The sequence below is a fragment of the Dendropsophus ebraccatus genome, chromosome 9, assembly GCF_027789765.1.
Source record: "Dendropsophus ebraccatus isolate aDenEbr1 chromosome 9, aDenEbr1.pat, whole genome shotgun sequence".
In the NCBI taxonomy this organism is placed as follows: domain Eukaryota; kingdom Metazoa; phylum Chordata; class Amphibia; order Anura; family Hylidae; genus Dendropsophus; species Dendropsophus ebraccatus.
The window spans coordinates 57,643,648-57,666,948 of NC_091462.1; the positions used below are offsets into that span (position 1 = coordinate 57,643,648).

The following is a 23,301-nucleotide window of genomic DNA, read 5'->3' on the forward strand; positions in this document are numbered from 1 at the left end:
GCACAATGAATCAAGCCTCCAGGCCGCACAAACAATCTCTGTATTGTTTATTCAGTCATTTCAGTCATCGACCTTGTGTTTCCGGTTTAGACAGAGATGTGCGACCAATAGCAATAAATTTACTGGCTGCACACAAGATCAAATCAGCATGAGTGTTTACTCATTTGCTGTCTGGTCGCTGGCCCTTTTACATGTAAAATTGCCTTTAGGTCAGTTAGGATCTACTACAGTATATTTTAAGAATGTGAAGTGTCAATACTAGAGACAGTGATTTCTTTCATCTTTCTTCACATTTTTAGTGGCTGAAAAGTTTAGACACAGGTGGTTTCTATTTGGTAGAATTGTCTAATGTGGGTGAAACATTTTTACAAGATTCCACAAGATTCTCACAATGAAGAGGAAAATCAAAAGTTTTAAGTGTTTTCAGTGTCTCGGCAACAGTGAGTAGCGTTGCTTTAACCTCACATTCTAAGAACTATAACTTTTATTCTTCTATCTACAGAGCCATATGAGGGCTTGTTTTGAATTGTTTTTTTGTTTTTTTTTGCAGAACCCTGTTCTTTGTAGTGACACCTTTCATTTTATTATAAAATGTGGGGTGAAATAATAAAAAAACAAACTATAAAGCAATTTAGCTAATTTTGGTTTTTACCGTGCACTTAAATTCGTGCCCATACTCTTCCCACCTAACCGCTAGTACCATCCGTTTGATAAAAGTAAATCCTCACCGGTTGTGTCTTTTAAAATGCTCCTGGTGTCTTGGTTAGAGAAAAAAATGATCTTTTAATCCGCAGTGCTGTGTTAAACTGTTTTGTCCTCGCCCCAGGTCTATGACGCCTCTCCTTGCTTCCTCCCCACCCTCCTCATCAGTAGCATCACCCACAGGCAGGATTTTTCCTATTCATCACTAGTCTAAGCTGCACCTGGGCTGTAGCAACACAGGTGCAGTTTAGATGAGCAATGAATAGAAATCCTGCCTGGGGGTGTTCCTTATGATGAGGAGGGTGGGGAGGGGAAAAGGAAGAAGAGGTGTCGCAGACCTGGGGCAAAGAAACTAGTTTGACACAGCACTGCAGAATAAAAGATAATTTTTTGCTCTAACCAAAGCACCAAACGCATTTTAAAAGACACGACCGGTAAGGATTTACTCTCATTGAATGCATGGTACTAGTGGTTTGGTGGGGTAGGTTGGTGTACTGTATATAGAGTTGCTTTAAAATTATTTTTTCACATCTTTTAAGTTAGATTGCTTACACTGCATAGCACAGAGGTAAGTATTATACCTCTGGCAGTCAAGGAAACCAATATGGGTGTATCCATGTTTCCAGGACTCCCCAGGACAGCATCCAACTTCTCCATCTGCCGGGAGTCAAATGCTAAGCATTGGGTTTTCAGAGAACATTGCCAGACCCAAACAGTTTGGCAAGTTTGCTCAACACTACTCGTAAGGGATTTTATAAGCAGTCATAAGATTTCTTATACAGAGTAAGGGCGGGTTCACACTACGGAATTCTCGCAGACAATGTCCGCGGAATCCCGTCAGCTGTCCGCCCGCACATCTGGGCGCCTTTCCGCTGGCCCCATAGACACCATTCTATGGGCCGGCGTATTCTGCTATACGCGGAAAGAAGTGTCATGTCACTTCTTTTAGCGGATCGCGGAATACGCCGGCCCATAGAATGGTGTCTATGGAGCCGGCGGAAAAGCGCGTGCCCGTGCGGGCGGACAGCTGACGGAATTCCGCGGACATTGTCCGCGAGAATTCCGTAGTGTGAACCCGCCCTGATGCTATGCTATTGCATAGCATTGATCAGTGAGGTCAGTATTCTCCTACTAACTATTGATCTATGGAAACTATTGGGCACCCCTAGTGTTATAGGTCAGTGACAGGTACCACTCCTGTCACTTTTCACTGAAACTCTTAAATGCAGCAGTTGTTATTGATCACAATATGTAAGAGTCCATTTACACAGAAAGATTATCTACCAAAGATTTGAAGCCAAAGTCAGAAACAGACTATTAACAAGTACAAGTCCTAAAGGAAAGCCTGAGGATTTTCCTCTTTTCAAATCCATTCCTGGATTTGGCTTTAAATCTTTGTCAGATAATCTTTCTGTGTAAATGGACCCTTAGAGGTTAATTGCTGGCATGAGCAAAGTCACTAATGTTGGTCATTAATGGTGAGTGTTGGCTGCTGAACCAGGAGAAATTACCGTGCAGCGCCCAAACCATGTGTAAAAATACAAGCCACTTCACTTTTTTGACTACCCTCACATATGTGTCATGTGCAGCAACATGCAACAATGGAGTGAAGTTCCAATCAACATGGCTGGGATGCTTGAAAATTAGCAGCCTGAGCATGCAAGGGAGCAGCGGTGTTGTGCCTGATATTGCCTTCCACAAATGCAACTAATTTGAATGTTTCAACTACTACTACTGTTACTACTGCACTTCAAATCCTTATTACAAAATATACATAAAAGAGCAAGTGTCCAATCCAATGAGTTAGTTCCTATTATGCTGCTTATGCAATGATTGGGTAGTAGTCTGTATTCAAATAGCACTTCCAGAACTTTGCTTATGTTCTTAGATGTAAAAGGAGTTTACAGTACAGGGAGTATCTGCAAACTGCTGCTGTTCTTTCAGGTTTATGCACTTACTATACATTATACACCCCACATGCTGATTGCTGTACTGCACAGTACACACATCAGGGAACAGGACTGTGGAGGTAATGTCATCATAGCTGTAACCCCTCTCTCCCTGGTCAGAGAGTGCTGCTATACTGTGCCCACATTTGTCTTGCTCATTCCTTCATACTCCCTGCAGGCTCTGTCAGCCCTTGTGTTTCCCATCTTCTCCATTCCTGCTATAATGTGCCTGCACTTACACTCAGCTATACACACTGCTGCTATGCTGTGCCTGCACTCACACTCTGCTATACACACTGCTGCTATTATGTGCCTGCACTTACACTTAGCCATTTACATTGCTGTATAGAAAAGTTTCTGTCACTGTTCTCCTGCACAGCTCTGTGATTCTCACTTCCTGATTGGTCCATGCTGAACACACACCCCTTCCTCATTGCTGTCATGTGACCACCCAGACCTCTGACAGCAGCCCTGCTTCTCTATTCTAGCCTGTTGTACTATGCTACTGCATTATGGGGATCTGCAGTTTCATCCTGTATCTGTAAACTGCTGCTGTTCTTTCAGGTTTATGCACTTACTATACATTATACAGCCCACATGCTGATTGCTGTACTGCACATTTATAATATGACATATTCAGCTGTTTCATCATTATTTTTGGGGTGTGGAATTAATTGTCTACATTTCAGTAATTTCTTATGGGAAAATTTGCTTTTGTTAAAGAGTGGATTTGGATTGCAAGCACAGTGCTGGAACGGATTATGCTCGTAATCCAAGGCACTACTGTATTTCATTATACCATTGTAAGTATATGAGTACTGTATCAGGAATATAAATTATTATTACCATCACTTTGCATTACATTCTCTTGCTACTGAATACTATTGCCTGCAATGTGTTATACTGAATAAAGCCATCTTCCTCATTAGAACCTGCTTCTCACTGTTGTGTCCTTTAGGTGGAGCTCTTGCTCCATAGTTATCGGAGCTGTATTTCTAAGCTGAATCATTCCTTGCACGCTTATTTAAAGTGTATAGTAAAGTGCTTGCCTGGGGGGAAAGTGGCTTTACTTTCTCTATAAGAAAGTCTTGTGTGAAAGATGATTTGTAAGTGTTTGTTAAGCCTTGTCCTGACAGTTTTCTCTCGTCCTTAGAGGGTAGCATAAGAACATGTGCAGTTTAACCCAAATTGATCTTTTCTTTAGCAAGCTGTCTTGCTCATATAATGTGACTTTCCTATTACATTTAGAATGGCCTGTCAGATGCAGTAAAATATTGTAACATTGCATGTCTCCAGTGGAGTTAGATGTGTTTGTGTTTTTATTGTTTTTTTCCTTAAATATTCAAAATATTTACCATATGAGGATTAATTGCACAAGTTTATAATTAAAGTACGACAGGGCACCCGGTTGGGGTATCTAAGGCAGTCTAAGTTAGTAAAACTAAGACAACTGATAGATGGTGCCAATGTAGATAAGACAGTATATAAAAGAAACATGCTAACCCCATAAGGTGCCTATTGTGTGCTGAAGAGTCAATGGAATTGGAAAATTGCATTTGGGCATAATGTCCATTTTGTATGTTCTGTAGAGTACCAAAGGAGTACTGTTTCCTCATCAAACTAGTGTTATGGACAGGGATGGGGAAACCGTCGGTCCTCCAACTATTGCAAAACTACAATTCCCATCATACATGGACAGCCAAAGCTTTAGCTGTCCAGGCAAGATGGGAATTATAGTTTTTTTCCAGCAATCCCAAGAAATGTGGGTTTATAGTTTATCAATTTAGTTTAGTTGTCAGATGAGCATGAAATTAAAGGAGAACATTTTTTTCAAAACTGCCAGAGAGTGGTTAGGTGAAAAAAAAACATGCACTGACCTCCCTGGCTCCTGCGCTGGTGCCTGTATATGCAGCTCCAGTCCCTATTCACTTCCTGGTCTGAGAGGGGACCTGAGATGTGACGTTCAAGGCCTACTTAGCCAGTAGCGACTGTAGTGGTGTAGCTGAGTAGGCCTGGAGTGTCACGTCCCAAGTCTCCTCTCAGACCAGGAGGTAGCATTTTACAGCCAGAGGGTATGAATGTTTAAAATTGAGTGGTGTGTATGCCTAATGCATAACCTCCAACTACCTCTATCACCTGATATTTACTCCACTTATTAAAACTAAGTTCATCATTATAACAATTCTCTTCATTGTCAATCTATAAACCTGCATATCTCGGGAAAGGGAAGGCATATCAAGAAACTGTAAAAGCTGTGTAATCAGGACATCCAAATCTATTTACTGATAGTAACATCTCTTTTTGCCGTTTTGTACATCACAGTGGTGCAGTCCATTTTTCAAACGCTGCTCAGTTCCTGTGATTGGAGTCGGTTTCTTCATGTGCCCTACGGCCTGCACTATGCCCTGGAGGCGGCCCAGCACTTTCTGTGTAAAGTCAGGACGCGTCACCATGGGGAGGGGATATCATTACATAGTGCATAGAGTAAGCAGAAGTGCACATGAAGAGACCAGCGCCGATCATGGGAACTGGGCAGCATTTTAAAAAATGGACTGCGTCGCTGACCAGGTAGTGTAAAAAAATAAATAAATAAATCAGTAGGTGAATTGGTACATTCTCTTTAAAGGGATTATTAACTCTTGTGTCAGTTGTGATGATTTAGAAATGCAAATGTTGGAAGAGAGGATACATGGTTGATGCTACAGATTACCCAAGTTATTGTGAATCTGCGATTTATGACCACCATATTTTCCATTAAAGCGACTGTGTACCCACAATCTAACCCCCCAAACCAGTTGTACCTTCGGATAGCTGCTTTTAATGCAAGATCTGTCCTGGGGTCCGTTTGGCAGGTGATGCGGTTATTGTCCAAAAAACTACTTTTAAACTTACAACCCCGTGCCCTACGGGAGTATTTGTGCCCTAACTTAGCTCCCCCCCCCCCCTCCCACCCACCTCTTCATCATTAGGAATGCCACTGGAACATTCTGTCCATGCTGAACATTCCACAGGTCCTTAATGATCCAGCCCATGTGCCGGGCTAAACAGGTGGGGAATAGTAGGCAATCTGCCTGGAGCATTCCTAATGATAAGGATGGCGGGCCGGAGGGACAGAGGTTGTGCCAGCCTAATGCATACACACTCTAGGCCACTCCCGTAGGGCACAGGGCTGCCAGTTTAAAAGTAAATTTTTAGCACAATAACTGCATCACCTGCCAAACGGACCGCAGGACAGATCTTGGATTAAAAGCAGCTATCTAAAGGTACAAGCGGTTTGGGGGGGTCAGATTGTGGGTACAGAGTCGCTTTAATTATCAATTTATAAGTGCAGATGAATCAGCCCCACAAAGCGAAGTTATACAAATGTCTGTATTTGGCAGCATTACTGTCTGTGCTTCTTTAATGTTACAAATGGAAAACAAGCATTGAGTTGTGTGTACACAACTGTTGTGTGTAGTTGTTTGCAAAACAAAACAAAAACTAGGATGCAATGGGACGGAGAACTGAAATGATAATAAGTGATTTGGTGTTGTGCTCTGCCAGTGTCACAGCAGGAAAAAAAACTGCAATACTGATAATGAAATTAGACTTGTTTATTGGTTCTGTTGCCCATATAACATATCATGTGTAGATACCTCACATAAATTAATGATGAAAAGTAAAAAGTTATTTAAATGTAAGGGTCAGCGGTTGAGGGGGATAACTAGGAATTCTATATATCTAGCTGGGAACCTGGAGTTATTATTGTTATGTTATCTATTGTTTATTATTGTTGTGCTGTGTAGGATTTCCTATGTGATGTTGGATGTTTGCATTGAGGTGTTCCTGTAACCACTCTGTTTGCAGTGAATCTTAAAATTCCTGAGGCATAAAATATGTTGGCATCAATACACGATACGTCCTAGTAATTGTTCATGTGTTACAGAATAGAAAAGTATTTAAAACAATCTTTATTTTGTAAATGTTTACCAAGAACATACCTTCCTCAATGACGAGCAGTTGAATATTGAGCATTGTCACTATCGTGTCTGTGCACATCAAGCAACGTTAATACATCGCTAAGTAATAGGGACAAATTTATTAAACAGATTCAAGCTCGATGTGGAAAGGGGCCTGCCAAGCAGCATAAGGGGAAGAATCTCTTAACTTCATTCTGTTAATTTGTGCCTGTCTGACTTAACCGTGACTCTTTCCATTAACCCGTTGGCCTTCTCGAAGCAGTTTGGAAATTTGCATGATAAAGGTATATTGTCCCAAACTAACTGATGTACTTCGCACAGATGCGGGGATGAAGATATCAAAAGGAAAAGCTGGTCATAGGCAGCATCTGACTCCAGGTTTTTAAGTCCTAACAAAACCCTTTGCCCATCAGCTACAATAGCTAGAATGAATATTTATCACAAAGAAAGTACAGACCTTGTAGATGTCATTGTCCTAAACATATTCATTACACTAATCAGCCCAGTTCTACAACGTCCTCTGTGCTTGAGATAGAAAGCGTGCACCACATAAAGGTTTCACAAGGAAGAATTATTTTATTGATGAAATTAACAAATCGCATTTGATTGAGAGTTTATGGTGATAATATTGATACGTCTATTCATAAATTAACTTAATCTTGTCTTGTATACATTGTGCAGCAGATATTGTCACCTACAGTATAAAGTATTACTTGATGAAATGTAATTTGTGCTTCTTAATCATAATGACACACTTGTCACCCTTGGTTTATTGTATGTATGATTGATGGGACCCACATTTGTCAGTCCACTCTGGCGGACCTAACCCATCCATGCATTTACATGGTCAGCATTTTATTTAAAATAAGTGGCCAGACACTTATCCCCAGCAAGCTGATCTCCAGACAAAGCTTTCATTTAAAGAATGATTGTTAACCCAACGTAAGACTAAAAAAAGACTATTTTTCTTGACATTCCTCCTCTCTGTTGCTTGATATAGTTGCTGTTACCTAGGGTAATGTTGGATCTCTCCCCATGTAAAAAGCAGCAAAGGTCACATGGTTGATGGAGGCTATCTAGACAATTCTAACAAATATTACCTTAGTGTTTTGTTGTATATAACATATGCACAGTTGCTGTCCTCCAGAATAAATAGAGAATGCTCTCTAAAAGTCATTTAAATGTCCCTTCATAGAAATCAATAAGAATCAATGGTACAGAAGATTTTAAGAAACATTGTCATGGGTTTTAATAATCAAAAGAATTTCCTTCTGTACTCAAAAAACTATGTCCATTATGGTCTATGGAGGGGGAAGGGGCTGAGGGGGGGAGTGAGCATTGAGAGAAGAAAAGGAAGCTCTGCACAGCACAACATCCTGCAATCTTCTTTCACCAAGTTCCCAGAGCAGCACAGAGCTTTCTGACCTGTGAATCCAGTGTTTTATGAGCCCAGCCAGTCTCCAAACTGCAGGGCTGTTTGTCTCCTCTTCCTGCTCACTCATCCGCCTCGGCCCTTCCTCCATAGGTTATAATGGATGCAGCAAACCTGTATTCACTCTGCTCCTATGTAATGTAGACAACTTTTCCTGACTGCACAGATGACAAGTTAATGGAAGCTTATGGAACATTTGGTGGATTGGGTGCTTTTTGCTTTTCTTTGAAAATGTAAACTAAGGTGTCCTGAGGATTAGATTATGAATCTGGCTGTGTTAGGTGTCTTGTGCTATCCTTTCCCTTTGGACGGTCTTAATATATAAAAATACAACTGATAGCAAGTGGAGCAATTGTTGAATAAGAAATTACATATTAAAAATGTGGTCACTAAAACTAGGAACTAAAAACCTCCCTTTTTGGTTGGTCCACCCAATTGCCCCTTTTTTTTGTCATGTACATGCTTCCTGCAACCTAAAACATTCATGCATTCACATAATTTTCATTTGGGTCACACCCTTAGCCTGGCCATACACCTGAGATAATGGTGGGCCAAAATGGCTGATTTTAGCAACCATCATTTGTAAAATATGGACATTCATTCACGATGGCCAAAGGCAGTCTAATGTCTAATCCACCATGCTGGATTAGGCCACAGCTGAAAAAAATCAGTGTTTATGTGAAAACTCACTGTGGGTTTATGTTTAAAAATTCAGTTAGCCATGTTGTGCCAATGAAAGTGTCAAGTGTATGGCTAGCCTCAGGGCAGAGGTCACCGACTTTTTTTTCTAACTCAAGACTCCACCAAACCTAACAGGTAATAATGAGTCACATTAAGCACCAATGTAAAAAAAGGTACATTAAAAATATTGTTAGAGACATTATGAAACATAAAAATGTATAATAAATTACTAAAATAAGTACCAGAAATTTGTAGTTCCTGACTGTAGTTTTACATTCCTATTATATAAGCCTTACCATACTGGCAAGTTTTATTAATACTATGACATCCCTTGTGTACTATATATGCTGTACTTGACACTGTCTCATGAGTTTATGCTTTTGTTAGATCCTTACCAGACCTTGCTCCAGCGTCGTCTTCTGTGGCATCTGGAGCGCCGCCCCAGTCTGGAGTGCTGTGCTGCAGGAGGCTGACCTTGTTTTCTGCTTATTTTCCTGATTACTCTTCTGGTTCCTGATTTTGTGCTGTGTTGTCCTTTTGATTTGTCCCCAGCATGTACCACTATCCCTTGGTGTTTTTACTGTTTTTTTTCTCAGTTATGTGTTATCGCTATAGCCTTAGGTAAGGGACTGTGTTGTTGTTTGCAGATGCCTAGGGCTGTTCGAGGCAAGTAGGCAGGGTCAGCTGGGTGGGACCAGGCTAGGGACCACTATTTGTGTCCTCTTCTAGTACTCCACCTATGGGCCTGACAGTTTCTTTCAAAATAAAAAAAATCGATGTATTTTTACAAGAATCTGGTTGGTACGACATTAGAGAAATAGGTAAATCCCCGTCACAACAGCTGTTCAGCACTAAATAATCCAGGCAAACAGACACAAACGGAGCTTGACAGTCCCCAGTGACATTAATGGGGTCCATCAGGTTTTTCGCTTGTGTCCATCATTGTACGGGGGTGTAATGGGATTAAAAAAAAATGCTTGCTGCAGTGTTTGTTCCATAATTTCAGACTCTTCGGCAGTGGGAATGAAAAATGAAAAGGACAGGAGGGAGGGAGGGGCGAGGACATTGCGGTGTAATGGCAGGTATGCTAATGCCACATAATAGGAACATTTGTAAATTATATTGTGCTGGATTGGAAGGATTTTGGATGGAGATTTACTTTAATTGTATTTTAATTGGCCTATTTATTTTATTTTGGCTTCAATTATGTATGTGTTATATCCTTTGTTCATGTTATGATAACCATACAAGTGTTACAAATGTGGAAAGAAAAGTATATAGATAAAGATTCCCAAGCCTTGTTAATGCCTGGTTTGGGAAGTATTTATCATTCACATACTCCATTATTGTTAGTACACCTTCCATGGTTTCTTCACATGTAGGTTGAATTTGGTTTTCTGGTAGCACAAACTGGTAAGTACCATTGTCTCTTAACTCTATAGTGTAAGAAAAATCTATTCCTAGGTCATGGACCCAATCTTGAGATGTCCCAGAAGCTTCATCTGAAATATATTAAGAACAATGAATAAGGATGATCAGAAAAGGCAGTGCCCCTACAACATCATCTAATATTCAGGATCTATGCACTTTTTTTGTTTTTCTTTCAAACAGTAAAAGATCAGTACAGACCCCCTATTATGATGCCTGTTTATGGTGGGATGGGCTGGCACTGAATCGCTTTCCATCACACAGTTATAGCATGTCCATGAAGCCTTCACCAAGAGGTTTATAGTTCCTGTTGTTTCAGGTAAGTTTTCAGGATAAGCTATAATGTGTGTGCATCAGGAGAAGCACTATTAGATAACTTGCATATCGCCTTTTTCAATGAGTCTGTTGTATTACTAAGCTAGCCCCTATTGGTGAATCAGAAAACGACATAACTTACTGTGCCATGTGACTGAGGACTAGAATTGGAGCAGTGTCAGTAGTAGAAGGTATTTAGTTATACCTGACAAACCACATAGAACCCTATAGACCCAATGATAAATCAATGAGGTCCATAGGTCACAGTTGGTATCTGTTAATTGACGGGCCTGGCACTGCTTCTGTTATAACAAGCCATTATAGAGCTTTAGTTGACCCTTTTCAAGATAGTACATTTATGAATAATTTTGTACAGGACTGTCACATAAGCCTGTTAATGGTGTACTCCAGAGATTAAAACTTAGTTTTTAACACATTGCTTTAATAAAATTGTATTACTTTGTAATATAACTTTATTTAAAAAAAACTGTGGAGGTGCACCATCCTGCTAAAACAGTAGATTTGACAGATCTTCCTGTATCAGTGGTACCAGCCATTCCTTCAATATTTGGCCAGTAACAGTATTCTCAGCAAGAAAGAAGGAACCGTAGGGTAATCTCCTGCTACCTGTACGGAACAGGTTTACTTTGGGTCAAACCCTCATGCTCAATAAGGGCATCTGGTTTTTCTAAGCTCCAAATTCTAACGTGGTGATTGACCTTCCCACTTTAAAAGTGGGAAAATTAGTCTGTGAGTGAATTCATCCTCTTAGAGTCAGCGCAAATTTTTTTGCTTGCCCCCCCTTCAGGTCTTATAGAAGATGAATGGCAACACAAATGTTTTCCTGAGATATGCCATACTGTGGCTTGTGGCACCTGTACTTCTGTACAAGTCAGCCTTGTCCACTTTTAGGACTACGCAGTTTGAAACCTGGTCACTGTCTCTTCTGAAGTCTTTGGGCGGCCCAGATTTTTCCCATGACATAGGGAAGCTCTGCACTGCATATACATGTAATGAAATTCACATATAATAATAGCCTGGACCTTGCTGCGCTATAGTTTTTCTATGTCACTCTATATATTTGACCCTACGTTGACCCCAAAAGACCGAATGTTAACCAAAGTTTTGCTTGGTTTTAGATAGGTAACAAAGAAGAAGATATACCTTAAACTGACTGGTCAATTCTATATGATTTATATGTGCAGTTTGTGAAATAAAAATAAATGATACTTACATAGGAGATTTGCAAAACTTCCCACTTGGTAAATGGTACCATGCTTCTTCTTCAGTGCCGAAGCTGCCATTGCTGCAACTTTTATCTGTGGAAAAAACATATTTACACAGTACACTTTTACTGGCCACTCTATAATAAGGGATGTACCATGTTACCTATGACACAAATCAAGACAGTATGGGCTTGTACACATACAATATCTAAATTTAGTAGCAATACAAATAGACTTGATGGGGAAAGTATGAGGGGAAATCAGAGCAGATACTGTGGCCAGAAATCAATTGACTCCATTGACTCCAACAGGACCACAATTACCACAGACACTTAAGGCCTTATTATACGGGCCAATCTGGAGAAGCAAGCGAACGACGATCTGTCAGATCAGTGCTCGCTTGTTCGTCGTTCCTCGCTGCCGGGATGGGCACAGGGAGCTGGGAGAGGGGCTTCCTGTCCCGGCCAGCAGACCATCATTATCGTGAAGATTTTTTTAACATGTTGAAAGTGAAGGATCAGCTAACATTGTGCGTGTCTAGCTATTACACCAAGTGATTATCTGCTGTAACGGCCAATAATCGCTTAGTGTAATAGGGCCTTAACTCTCTTTCAGCCTTGTGTATCCTCAGGTCATGAAGGCTCTGTGGATTTAACCTTAACACTCATCATTGCAAGTCATTATTATCCAAGTAGCAGGGCTTTTACATTGCTTTCTTGTTTGCCAGACCATAACTAAGTAGTATTTATGGATAGGGTCCTAGTTTCATGTGCAGTGCCCCTCTAATGGACACTACTATTCAATACTGATAACACTGCAGCTTTGGTTGGCTTGCTTACTAGACAATTACTTTTAGTATTATTGTAATAAATACCTTCCTATTTGCCAAAAGGATTTCTGACAGATTTTTCTCAGATTTTTTAGAACGGTAATCCAGGAGATGGACTTCAGGGGGTTCCACTCTGAGCATGAGATAAGTATTAGTATGACGCTGATGCAGATGGGGTAGAGGGTGGGTAAGTCTAAGGCTGGGTTCACACTATGTATATTTGAGGCTGTATTTGTGAGGCTGTATAGCAACCAAAACCAGGAGTGGATTGAAAACACAGAAAGGCTCTGTTCACATAATGTTGTAATTGAGTGGATGGCCATCATTTAATGGCAAATATTTGCTGTTATTTTAAAACAACGGCTGTGGTATTGAAATAATGGCCGTTATTTACTGTTATATGGCGGCCATCCACTCAATTTCAACATTGTGTGAACAGAGCCTTTCTGTGTTTTCAATCCACTCCTGGTTTTGGTTGCTATGAGGACCTGACATGAGGACCAAATACAGCCTCAAATATACATAGTGTGAACCCAGCCTAAGGCTGTATTCCCACATTCCGTGTTCCTCACGGAACATGGACGAGGAATTCCTGTAACGGAGTCTCCCCCGCCTTGACAAAATCCGATAAGATGCTGAGAGCGGGGGAGAACTGTACTGATATGTGCGACCCTGTAATGAATCAGCCGTGCGTGGTGCTGTCATTACAGCACGGCGCATATCAGTACAGTTCTCCCCCGCTCTCAGCATCTTATCAGATTCTGTCCGGGCGGGGGAGACTCCGTTACAGGCATTCCTTGTCTGTGTGCCGTGAGGAACACGGAACGTGGGAATACAGCCTTACCTTCCTTGATCTCTCACCACATATCTATAATTGAGCCCCCAACATACTTCCTGGTTAATGGTTGGTATGAGACATACCAATCAGCATATCAGTGGCATAGGTGAGACACTGGTGCGGTGTGGCACTCCAATACAGATTCACAGCAGGCAGATCTCCATTATAAACACCTGGTGGAGGAAAGTACTATGACTCTGCCAACTCCTTCCCCACCTGCACAAAATCCTTTTTAAAAACTCATCCTTTAACCCCTTCTCCCATACAAGAATTTTGGCAAATTTGTAACTCCTCACATTCAAAGTGTCAAAACTCTTATATTTTTCCCTATTATGACCCATATGAGGGCTAAAATTTTGTGGCACAATATTCATCTATGGAGACATATAAGGACTTATTTTTTGCAGTCTGATCTGTACTTATCATCCAGGTGGATTGGGCATTTAATTTGTTTTTTATTTTATTTTATCTAAAGTTCCCTTTTGATCTAGCAAACAGGAAAAAGAACATTCTGCCCCTTTAAGCTCTGAACGGCTTTGTGCGTTAAAACGTTTTTCAATTTAATTACAGCGAGACAAAAAGTTTAATTACCGTTTCATTATAGCTCTTTGGAAGATCCGTAGTGTAGCCATATGCAGTTAAGATGTATTGACTGTATGAGTGTATTGTCAGAAAGCAGATCATTTCGGATTTTCTACTCTCTACAAAATTGACTACTGCCTTTGTTTCTGGTTCTGACACAGGTGAGACTCCACAGTATGAATTATTTGAACAGTTTGTTGATGATCCAAAACCTGAAAATATAAGTAAAAATTGAGAATAGACAGACACATACTTTGACAAAAGCTGATCGGCACAGGCCCCATTCTATTCAACTACCCACATTCAATGAACACAGTTAGTGATTACTGTCAGGTGATTTTCCCAGTGTGTTGGCTGGCATCAATTTTTAATCTAAGCCAAAACTTGTATATACTTAGAAAATGAGCCAAACATAGTCATTGGTGACTACATTTTGGATCACTGAATCGAATGAGGCCTATATTAATCTGAGCACAGATGCATCAGCAGGTGTTTTTGAGATTTTACTGACATATCTGTGCATTGGGGGCACAACAATATCTCCTGTTTCCATAATTGAGGAATTACAGAGCATAACACTCTGTAGTTACTGTATGTAGTGCTAAAGGTCCTGTCATCCTTCATGTGGGTGGCATGATGTCAGCCCGTCCCCTTATCCATGAAATTCTGGGGAGCAGGAAGCAAAGAAAAAAGCCGCAATGGACTGGGTAGCTAGAGACATCCGACAGATGTTTCCTGATCCTTGTTTTTAAATAGCAAATAGTGGAACTCACAGGTTGTACACTGCATATGGTGTATATGAGGCAAAGCACAATCTTCACTAAACCTGTATGTCTGCAATATATACATGGGCTTTTGACAATTTGACAGAATTTTGTTCATATTTTAGCCATGCTCCATAAACTAAAACTGAGAAGAACTGAGAAGAGATAGTATACATAGGAAGTAGGAAAAGAGGCAAAAATTTATAGATTGTGTTATCAATATTAAGCTAGTTGTGTTTATTGAAAATATGTTACACTAGAAAAACTGGATCAAGTTTCTATGCTCTCCATATCCTTGTGTGGATATACTAGATAAAATATATAATGCCTGGATTTCATAGTAAATTGTTAATAAGGATGATACTCACTGCACCACTTTACATTGAAGTTGCGGTTAAGGTCTACTCCATAACAGGTGCCATTTTCATGCATGGAGCGAGATTTTCGCCAGAGTCTGTCCTATTCAGTGGTAATTAATTTTAGATATTAGTAATAAAATAACTGTTTACACATTCATAAATTATTTAGGCTGTGTTTACCCTCCATAAAAGAAAAGAAAACTACAGCCGTAAAATAAGGAAAAACACAGCCCTTTTTGTATCTAATAATGTGCTACATTAAAGTATATGGAAAAACTGCCATCTGTGTACAGACAGACATTTTTCCTGGAGACAGACTTCAATGTACTGTAGTACATTGTAAGATAAGAACAATAGATGGATTATTATTTACTTATTTCACAGATTGTATATTGCATTTACTTTACTGTGTGTGAAAATAGCATAAGGTTTACTCTATGGGGAAAATTTATCAAGGGCTTTGTGCCTATTTTTTTACTGTTTATGGACCAGTATTCGACAGGTGAGTATTGTTTAGATGTGACTTTTTTTTAATCTGCCTGTTTTGAGTATTCATCCAAAAGTTCCCATAATCCAGGATTAGCGCACCATAATACACACCAATCCTCATAAGAATAGTCCCCCTATGTTTTAGTTTTTTTCATATAGCAGAGAAATATAAATTATTTAATGATTGTTAGGCTCAGTTCACACTATAAGTTAGTTTTTTTTCCTTTAAAACTGTATTCTACTCTTTATTCTTTCTTGCAAGCAACTAAATCTGCTTAATTTGCTCATCTCTAGTATGTATGATGAATTTGTGATGAATAGGAAATGGATAAGTGTGTAGCTGGTAATCGGACCATAAAAAGACGAATGAGAAAATGAGGAGATAATATAAAGAGAAAAGTTGAGAAAATGAGAAACTGAACCCTGTATGAATGAAAACATATTACACAATGAGCTAGACCTATATGGGACTAGGAGGTAATAGTCGAAAACTTGATGATGTTAAGAGAGGGTTATGTGATGTATATAAAAGAAAAACCCAGGTAAATAAATGAATGAATGTCTAGTTCAGTAAAAGAAGTGTAACTATAGCATAAGGATGGAAGTATTGATAGATGTAGTGTTTGTTTGTTTTTTAATCTCTCCCTTTCTCCTTTTGCTCTCTATGAAAGGGCTTAAAGTTGCCAATGTACTGGATGAAAAAGAAAGCTTTAGGGTCACTGAAATCAATAGGGAAGGTAAAGTCCACACCAATATTGCACAAAATTACACAAAGATTTTTTCATATAAATTTGCTGTGGGTTTGGTTCAAATAGTTCTACACTTAACCCTTAGAGGACCGGGCCACATTACATTTTTGCGTTTACGTTTTTCCCTCCTTGTGCTTAAAAGGCCATAGCATTTGCATTTTTTCACCTAGAAACCCACATGAGCCCTTATTTTTTGCACCAATAATTGTACTTTGCAATGACAGGCTGAATTTTTTGTCATAAAGTACACTGCGAAACCAGAAAAAAATTTAATGTGTGGTAAAATTGAAAAAAACCCATGCATTTCTTTTATTTGTTTTTTTTTTTCGTTTGACCTCCATTTGTGCTCCCCTTGTACGTACACAGCCACCTCCAAGATTTTGCCCAAGCCACCCCCATACTCTGGAACTCACTACCCAGACACATCCGGCCCTCATCCACCATCAAGACCTTCAAAAGCAATCTAAAAACTCACCTCTTTAAACTAGGCTACAATCTACAATAACTTTTAATAACAACACTGACTAGCTGCCCCCTTACCTACTGTCTCCTTCTCCCCTCCATGGACAGGGGCCTTATGTACCAGACCTTATTCATGTAATGTGTTTTTAATTTTGTAATGTTCTATTTGTCATCCCGTATCACTTGTATAGCGCTCTAGAACTAAGGGCATTTTTTAAAAATAAATAAAATAAAAGGTTTAATTGACTTACTTCCGTCCAGGTATAGATGTAGCCATCAATATTTAGAACTGGCAGGACATATAGATCTATGTTCTTTAGAATTTTCTGTATTCGAGAATCCTTCTGGTGGTTCTGTGTAATCTGAATAAAAAGAATATCTGACTATACTGGCACAGATAAAGAGGGGGGCATCTTGTTTTGTCTTAGATTGCCTATGAATGTAAGGTCTTTATAATGCTGCCTTTATATACAACATAATAAACATCTTATTCTTACCTCCTAATGTTCCTTTTATGGAATACTGTATACAGTTTTGGGCACCAGCATATAAGAAGGACATAGCTGAACTGGAGCGGGTGCAGAGGAGGGCAACTAAGGTCAATAAGGGAATGGGTGGTTATCAAGATTGGGGCTTTTCAGTGTACAAAAAAAGACATCTTAGGGGGCGATGTGAACACAATGTATAAATGTATGAATGGACTGTATAGAGATCTTTGTAGAGATCTTTTTACACCTAGGTCTGTAACTATGACAAGGAGGGCATCCTCTACGTCTAGAGGAAAGAAGGTTTCACCATAAGCATAGATAAGAATTCTTTACGGAAAGAGCAGTGAGATTATGGAGCTCTCTATCACAAGATGCTGTCATGGCTATTTCATTAAGTTCAAGGTAGGCCTGGATGCTTTTCTTGAAAAATATAATATTACAAGTTACGGGCACTTATAGAGATTTATTCTGATTGCCATTGGAGTAGGGAAGGAATTTTCTCCCTGTGATGGGGCAATTTCATCTGCCTCATGAGGATTGTTGCCTTCCTTTGGATTTACACAGTAGGGTTTCCCTGGGTTGAACTTTATGGACTACTGTCTTTTTTCAACCTTTGAAACTATGTAATTAGCGTTTAAATATGTTTGTTATGCTTTTTTTTTTTTTTTTTTTTTTTTATAACGGCAGCATAATATAAAAGGTTTTAAAGTGCCAGAGTACCCCTTTAATCATCTATGTTTGTTACGGAAACACATTTTGTGAAACAACATAAACCCCTTTTACCGTCACTCAACAGTAATTGCATTTAATATTAGTCAATAGAAGAATAGACCCCTAAACAGATAAGTAAATATATTGTTTCCTCTAATACAAAGGGATGGATAGTGAGTTATATACTTACTTTACAACTGCAGACTAGATAGCTTACCTCTTTCACAAACCACTGGCAGAAAGCTGGAGCGATCCATTCACGAGCATGTATACCACAGTCCATCCAAATAATTTTTTTAGGGTCATTTGAAGGCTTGCTTATCTATCAATTACAACAAATAGGAATATATTAAATATTTTCTTACACAAGGTTCACGCTGCACTTTTGCATCTACGTCACTGTATCTATTTTAGTATGTTTAATTTTTACATACAGAAAAAATGTGGTCAACCATGTCTTTGTACACGTTAAATAAAAATAAAGACCCTTCTTTTCCCCAAAAGCCTTTTGTATTGCTTCTCCATTTTCCCTTCATATGCATTTGGAGAATTAAAGAGAAAACAGTTTGTGACAGTGGTGATCGTTCTTTTGATTTGGGTCATAACTTTGCTTAATGAAATCTCTTGAGTTTGTGTAGTTTATGTTTATCACAGTAAGCAAGGTCTTAACAAGGCCAATTTGTAAATAATAGATATTTTATACATTTGAGGTGAAAGCTGCAATTTCTGAGGTAAGTACCAGGGGCGGATTATAATGAGGGCAATCTGGGCAACCGCCAGGGCTGCACAAAGGGGGCTATAGAGGGGGTGATGCTGCACTAAGGGGCTATAGAGGGGGTGATGCTGCACAGAGGGGGCCATAGAGGGGGTGATGCTGCACAGAGGGGCTATAGAGGGGGTGATGCTGCACAGAGGGGGCTATAGAGGGGGTGATGCTGCACAGAGGGGCTATAGAGGGGGTGATGCTGCACAGAGGGGGCTATAGAGGGGGTGATGCTGTATATGGAGGGCATGCTACAGAGGGGGCTATATATATGGAGGAGATGCTACAGAGGGGGCTATATATATATATATATATATATATATATATATATATATGGAGGGGATGCTTCAGATGGGGCTATATATTTATGGAGGGGATGCTACTAAGAAGGATATATATATATGGAGGGGATGCTACAGAGGGGGCTATATATATGGAGGGGATGCTACTGAGGGGGCTATATATTAAGGGGGTGGTAATGAAGGGGCTATATATATGGAGGGGATGCTACTGAGGGGGATAAACATGAAGAGGATGCTACTGAGGGGGCTATATATGGAGGGGTTGCTACTGAGAGGGCTATATATATATATGGGGGATGCTACTGAGGGGGGTATTTATACATGGGGAAATGCTACTGAGGGGGCTATATATATGGGGGATACCACTGAGGGGGGTATATATATGGGCGAGATGCTACTGAGGGGGCTATATACAGTATACAGTATGGGGGAGATGCTACTGAGGGGGGTATATATATATGGAGGGGATGCTACAGAGGGGGGTATATATATATATGGAGGGGATGCTACAGAGGGGGGTATATAAAACAATTCCTTTTACATATTGGCCATAAACAATTACATGTTCAGTAATTAGATAATATATGGTTGTAATGGTACGTTTACACAGACAGATTTATCTGACAGATCTTTGAAGCCAAAACCAGGAACAGACTATAAACAGGATCAGGTCATAAAGAAAAGACTTGGTTCTATCCTCTTTTCAAATCCATTCCTGGCTTTGGCTTCCAAAATCTGTCAGATAAATTTTTTTGTGTAAACGCACCCTAAGGTGAATTGCTCTTTTTCCTAGCAGGTAAACTCGACTCAGCTAAAAGAGGAGCACAGGCAATTGCAGCGCCAACACTACCCAGTACCATCAGCAGGACACCACAGGAACCATATTCTCTCAATGTACTTAAAGCTTAGGAGTGCAATTTTGTAACATATAAGTATAGGTCCACTACTCATCACATCCTGTAGTTCTAGTCAAAGCATTAAAAAAGTTGGATTTTATGTTATGACTGACCTTCAAATAATGCATTGGCTTGGACTCGTAGGTTAAGCCCAGACTGTGCTGCGTTACTAAGTCGCTGTGCTTCTCTGTCATTAGATTGATCCAGTTGTAAATCTGAAAGGAAAGAAAGAATTCAGCAGCTCAGTTATCCCAGTAAATTAGACTTTCAGTGGCTTGCAAATCTGAATTGCGTGTGATGCAGCTGCACAAAGTAGTCCATGTTGGTAAAGTGGAAAAAAAAAGATATATTTTGAAAAAAGAAAAAAAAATGGGGAAAGAGGGCTGCAGAGTACCCAAGCAGAGAGAGGAGTATCTGTCCATACAACCAATAAAAATAAGATCAGATCATTCAGCGGGACACAGGTCTGCTTCAAAAATGTTTATTGGGAGTCCACTAACAAACAATAGCAACATTTCAGCAGATGTAACTGCCTTTATCAAGCCTAATTACAAAACGGAACTATATATATATATATATATATATATATATATATATATATATATATATATATATATGCACAGGAAGAAAAAGTGCTCGTTGGTGAAAACAGACATATTACATATGATCTAATCATATGGAGTGATGCCAATGGACACTCCTACCTATACAGCATAGGTAGACAAACAACCCACCCAGATCCCCATAGGTACATATAAACAAATACAATAGTGATGCATAATACACTGTGAGCAATATACTACATGGAGATCAGAGTCCATAAAAATGAATAATGTGAAGACTCTGGCAGTCATAAAAGCCACCAGGCATTTTGCCATACCAGGATGTATATACCTGGTGATATGTAATGTGTGTTTTCACCAATGAGCACGTTGCTATTGTATGTTGGTGGATTCCCAATAATCACTTTTTGAAGCAGATCTGTGACCCGCTGAATATGCTCTGGCCTGCTGTTTATACTGTCCATACAATCAAATGTATGGAGGAAGGTGCTCTGGTCAGATGTGACCAAAATGTAACTTTTCAGCCACCAAGGAAAACGCTTTGTCTGGTGCAAAACCAAGAGATCTCATTAACCCAAGAACACCATCCCCATAGTTAAACATGGTGGTGGCAATATCATCCTGTGGGGATGTTTTTCAGCAGCAGGGACTGGAAAACTGGTCCAAGTCAAGGGGAAGATGGTGCTAAATACATGGATATTCTGGAGCAAAATCTGTTTGGGTCAGTCAGTGGGCTTGAGGTTCACCTTCCAACAGGACAATGACCCAAAGCATACTGCTAAAGCAACCCTCAAATGGTTTAAGGGGAAACGTGTAAAAGTATTGGAATGGCTCAGTGAAAGCCCAGACCTAAATCCAATTGAGAATCTGTGGTCAGGCTTGAAGATTGCTGTTCACCAACAGAAACCATCTAAGGCTAGGTTCACAATGCGTTTTTCTAATCCGTTTTTTTTTATCCTTTTTTTTTTTTGCAAAAAAGAGGATGGAAAAAAAACAATTAACGGATTATTTGTGTGCATTTGTTTTAATCTGTTTTTCCACTGACTTCCATTGTAAAAAAAAAAAAAAAAAAAAAACACATCGGGTTTTTTTTAACGTACACAAAACCGTAGTCAACATCATTTTTGTGTCCGTTAAAAAAAAGGTTCTGTTTTGATCCACTTTTTTTTTTATAATGGAAGTCAATAGAAATCAATGGGCACTAATGCATCCATTTTTTTTTATTTGTTTTTTGCAAAAAAGGGGGGTGTATAGTTATGCACACTGAAGTTAAACAACAAAAAAAAAAACAAGATCAAAGTTGTGAGCATATTTAATGCTAGGTTGTGAGGTAGCAAAACATGAAGAATACCAAGGGGAGTGAATACATTATCAAGCCACTGCTTTAAAAAAAACACATGTTTTATTCTAATGATTTAAAAACTGTTTTACTTTGCATTGTACATTTTACTAGCCATAGGCAGTATCCATGTCTTCCAGGCAGCCCCAGGGCTGCATACATGTTCTTCAGCCAACAGAATTCAAATCCCGAGCATTCGGGTCCAAGAAAATCCAAGTTTACAATAAGTTCGCTAATCTCTGAACCAACTTTGACTATATGATATAGTCAAAGTTGGATATGGCTATACTGTATATGTGGTTCATGAAAAGGTCTAAAAATGGTTATAAATTTTTTATTTAGAGCAGAAAGTATTCCATTTTTTTCCTAGCTTGTAACAAATATTCCTCTAAACGAGTAGAAATCCAGCAGCTGTATGTAATGTTTATTAACTCTTTCAGTACCAGGGATATATGTGTCATATGTCATGACTCCATACTTACTGCAGCTAGAATGTGGTATCAAATTAAAACACAGATTATTAACTTTCAAATTAACCAAGAATTCAGTATTCTAGCTGCAATCTCCTATTGCCACCATTTCACCATAAAGTAGTGATATTCAGCTGATATCTTATCCTGACCCAGTAGTAGTCATGCAGAATGATTACAGCAGCAACAATGAGAAGGTGGTAGTCTGAGACACTTTCTACACTGTACTGTGATGTCAGAGGGGTGTAAGTGAATGGGGCAGGTGTAGCTAGTGACTTTCGTCTGTTCACATACTCATTTTTGGGAGGCTTGGGGAAAAAGTAAGAGGTGAACAAAAATATTAATTTTTTTTTATAAAATTAACCTAGAAAATAATAAATATATGGAGCGCATGGTATAGATCAGGGGCGGGGAACCTCCGGCCCGCGGGCCGCATCCGGCCCCTGAGACCTCCCGATGCGGCCCGCAGCTCCCCTGTGATGCGCGCCGCTCTGGAGGAGGAAGGAGGCGGCATACACAGCATCCTCCGGTGTCTGTGACAGCTGCCGGACACAGGAGGATGCTGTCTATGCCGGCTTCTTCCCCAGCAGAGCGGCGCGTGTCTTCAGTCTCCTGTGGGCCGCGCGCGATGACGTCATTTCATCGCGCGCCGCCTGCAGGAGAAAGACCGGCACAGAGGACCTGGGACAGAAGAGGACATGGGCAGCGTGGGAACGGAGGTAAGGTGAGTGGGATGTTTATTTTTTTTATTTGGGGGTTAACTAGGCCACCAGGGACATGCCTGATGGGGGTTAACTAGGCCACCAGGGACATGCCTGATGGGGGTTAACTAGGCCACCAGGGATATGCCTGATGGGGGTTAACTAGGCCACCAGGGATATGCCTGATGGAGGATTAAATAAGCCACCAGGGACATGCCTGATGGGGGTTAACTAGGCCACCAGGGACATGCCTGATGGGGGTAAACTAGGCCACCAGGGATATGCCTGATGGGGTTAACTAGGC

General features: G+C 39.9%; 1 protein-coding gene across 2 annotated transcripts in view; it reads right to left on the minus strand.

The window, feature by feature from the left end:
* Window positions 1-7,162: 7,162 nt before the first annotated feature.
* Window positions 7,163-23,301, minus strand: part of CPO (carboxypeptidase O) — a 162,321-nt gene continuing 146,182 nt past the window's right edge. For both annotated transcript variants that reach the window (XM_069983463.1, XM_069983464.1), the window contains exons 6-12: window positions 20,038-20,139; window positions 18,181-18,285; window positions 17,016-17,126; window positions 15,074-15,164; window positions 13,951-14,153; window positions 11,701-11,785; window positions 7,163-10,225 (exon numbers count right to left, since the gene is read on the minus strand). In XM_069983463.1, the coding sequence (XP_069839564.1) occupies window positions 9,957-10,225; window positions 11,701-11,785; window positions 13,951-14,153; window positions 15,074-15,164; window positions 17,016-17,126; window positions 18,181-18,285; window positions 20,038-20,139 (966 nt within the window). In that variant the 3' untranslated portion in view covers window positions 7,163-9,956. The remainder of the gene's footprint in view (window positions 10,226-11,700; window positions 11,786-13,950; window positions 14,154-15,073; window positions 15,165-17,015; window positions 17,127-18,180; window positions 18,286-20,037; window positions 20,140-23,301) is intronic.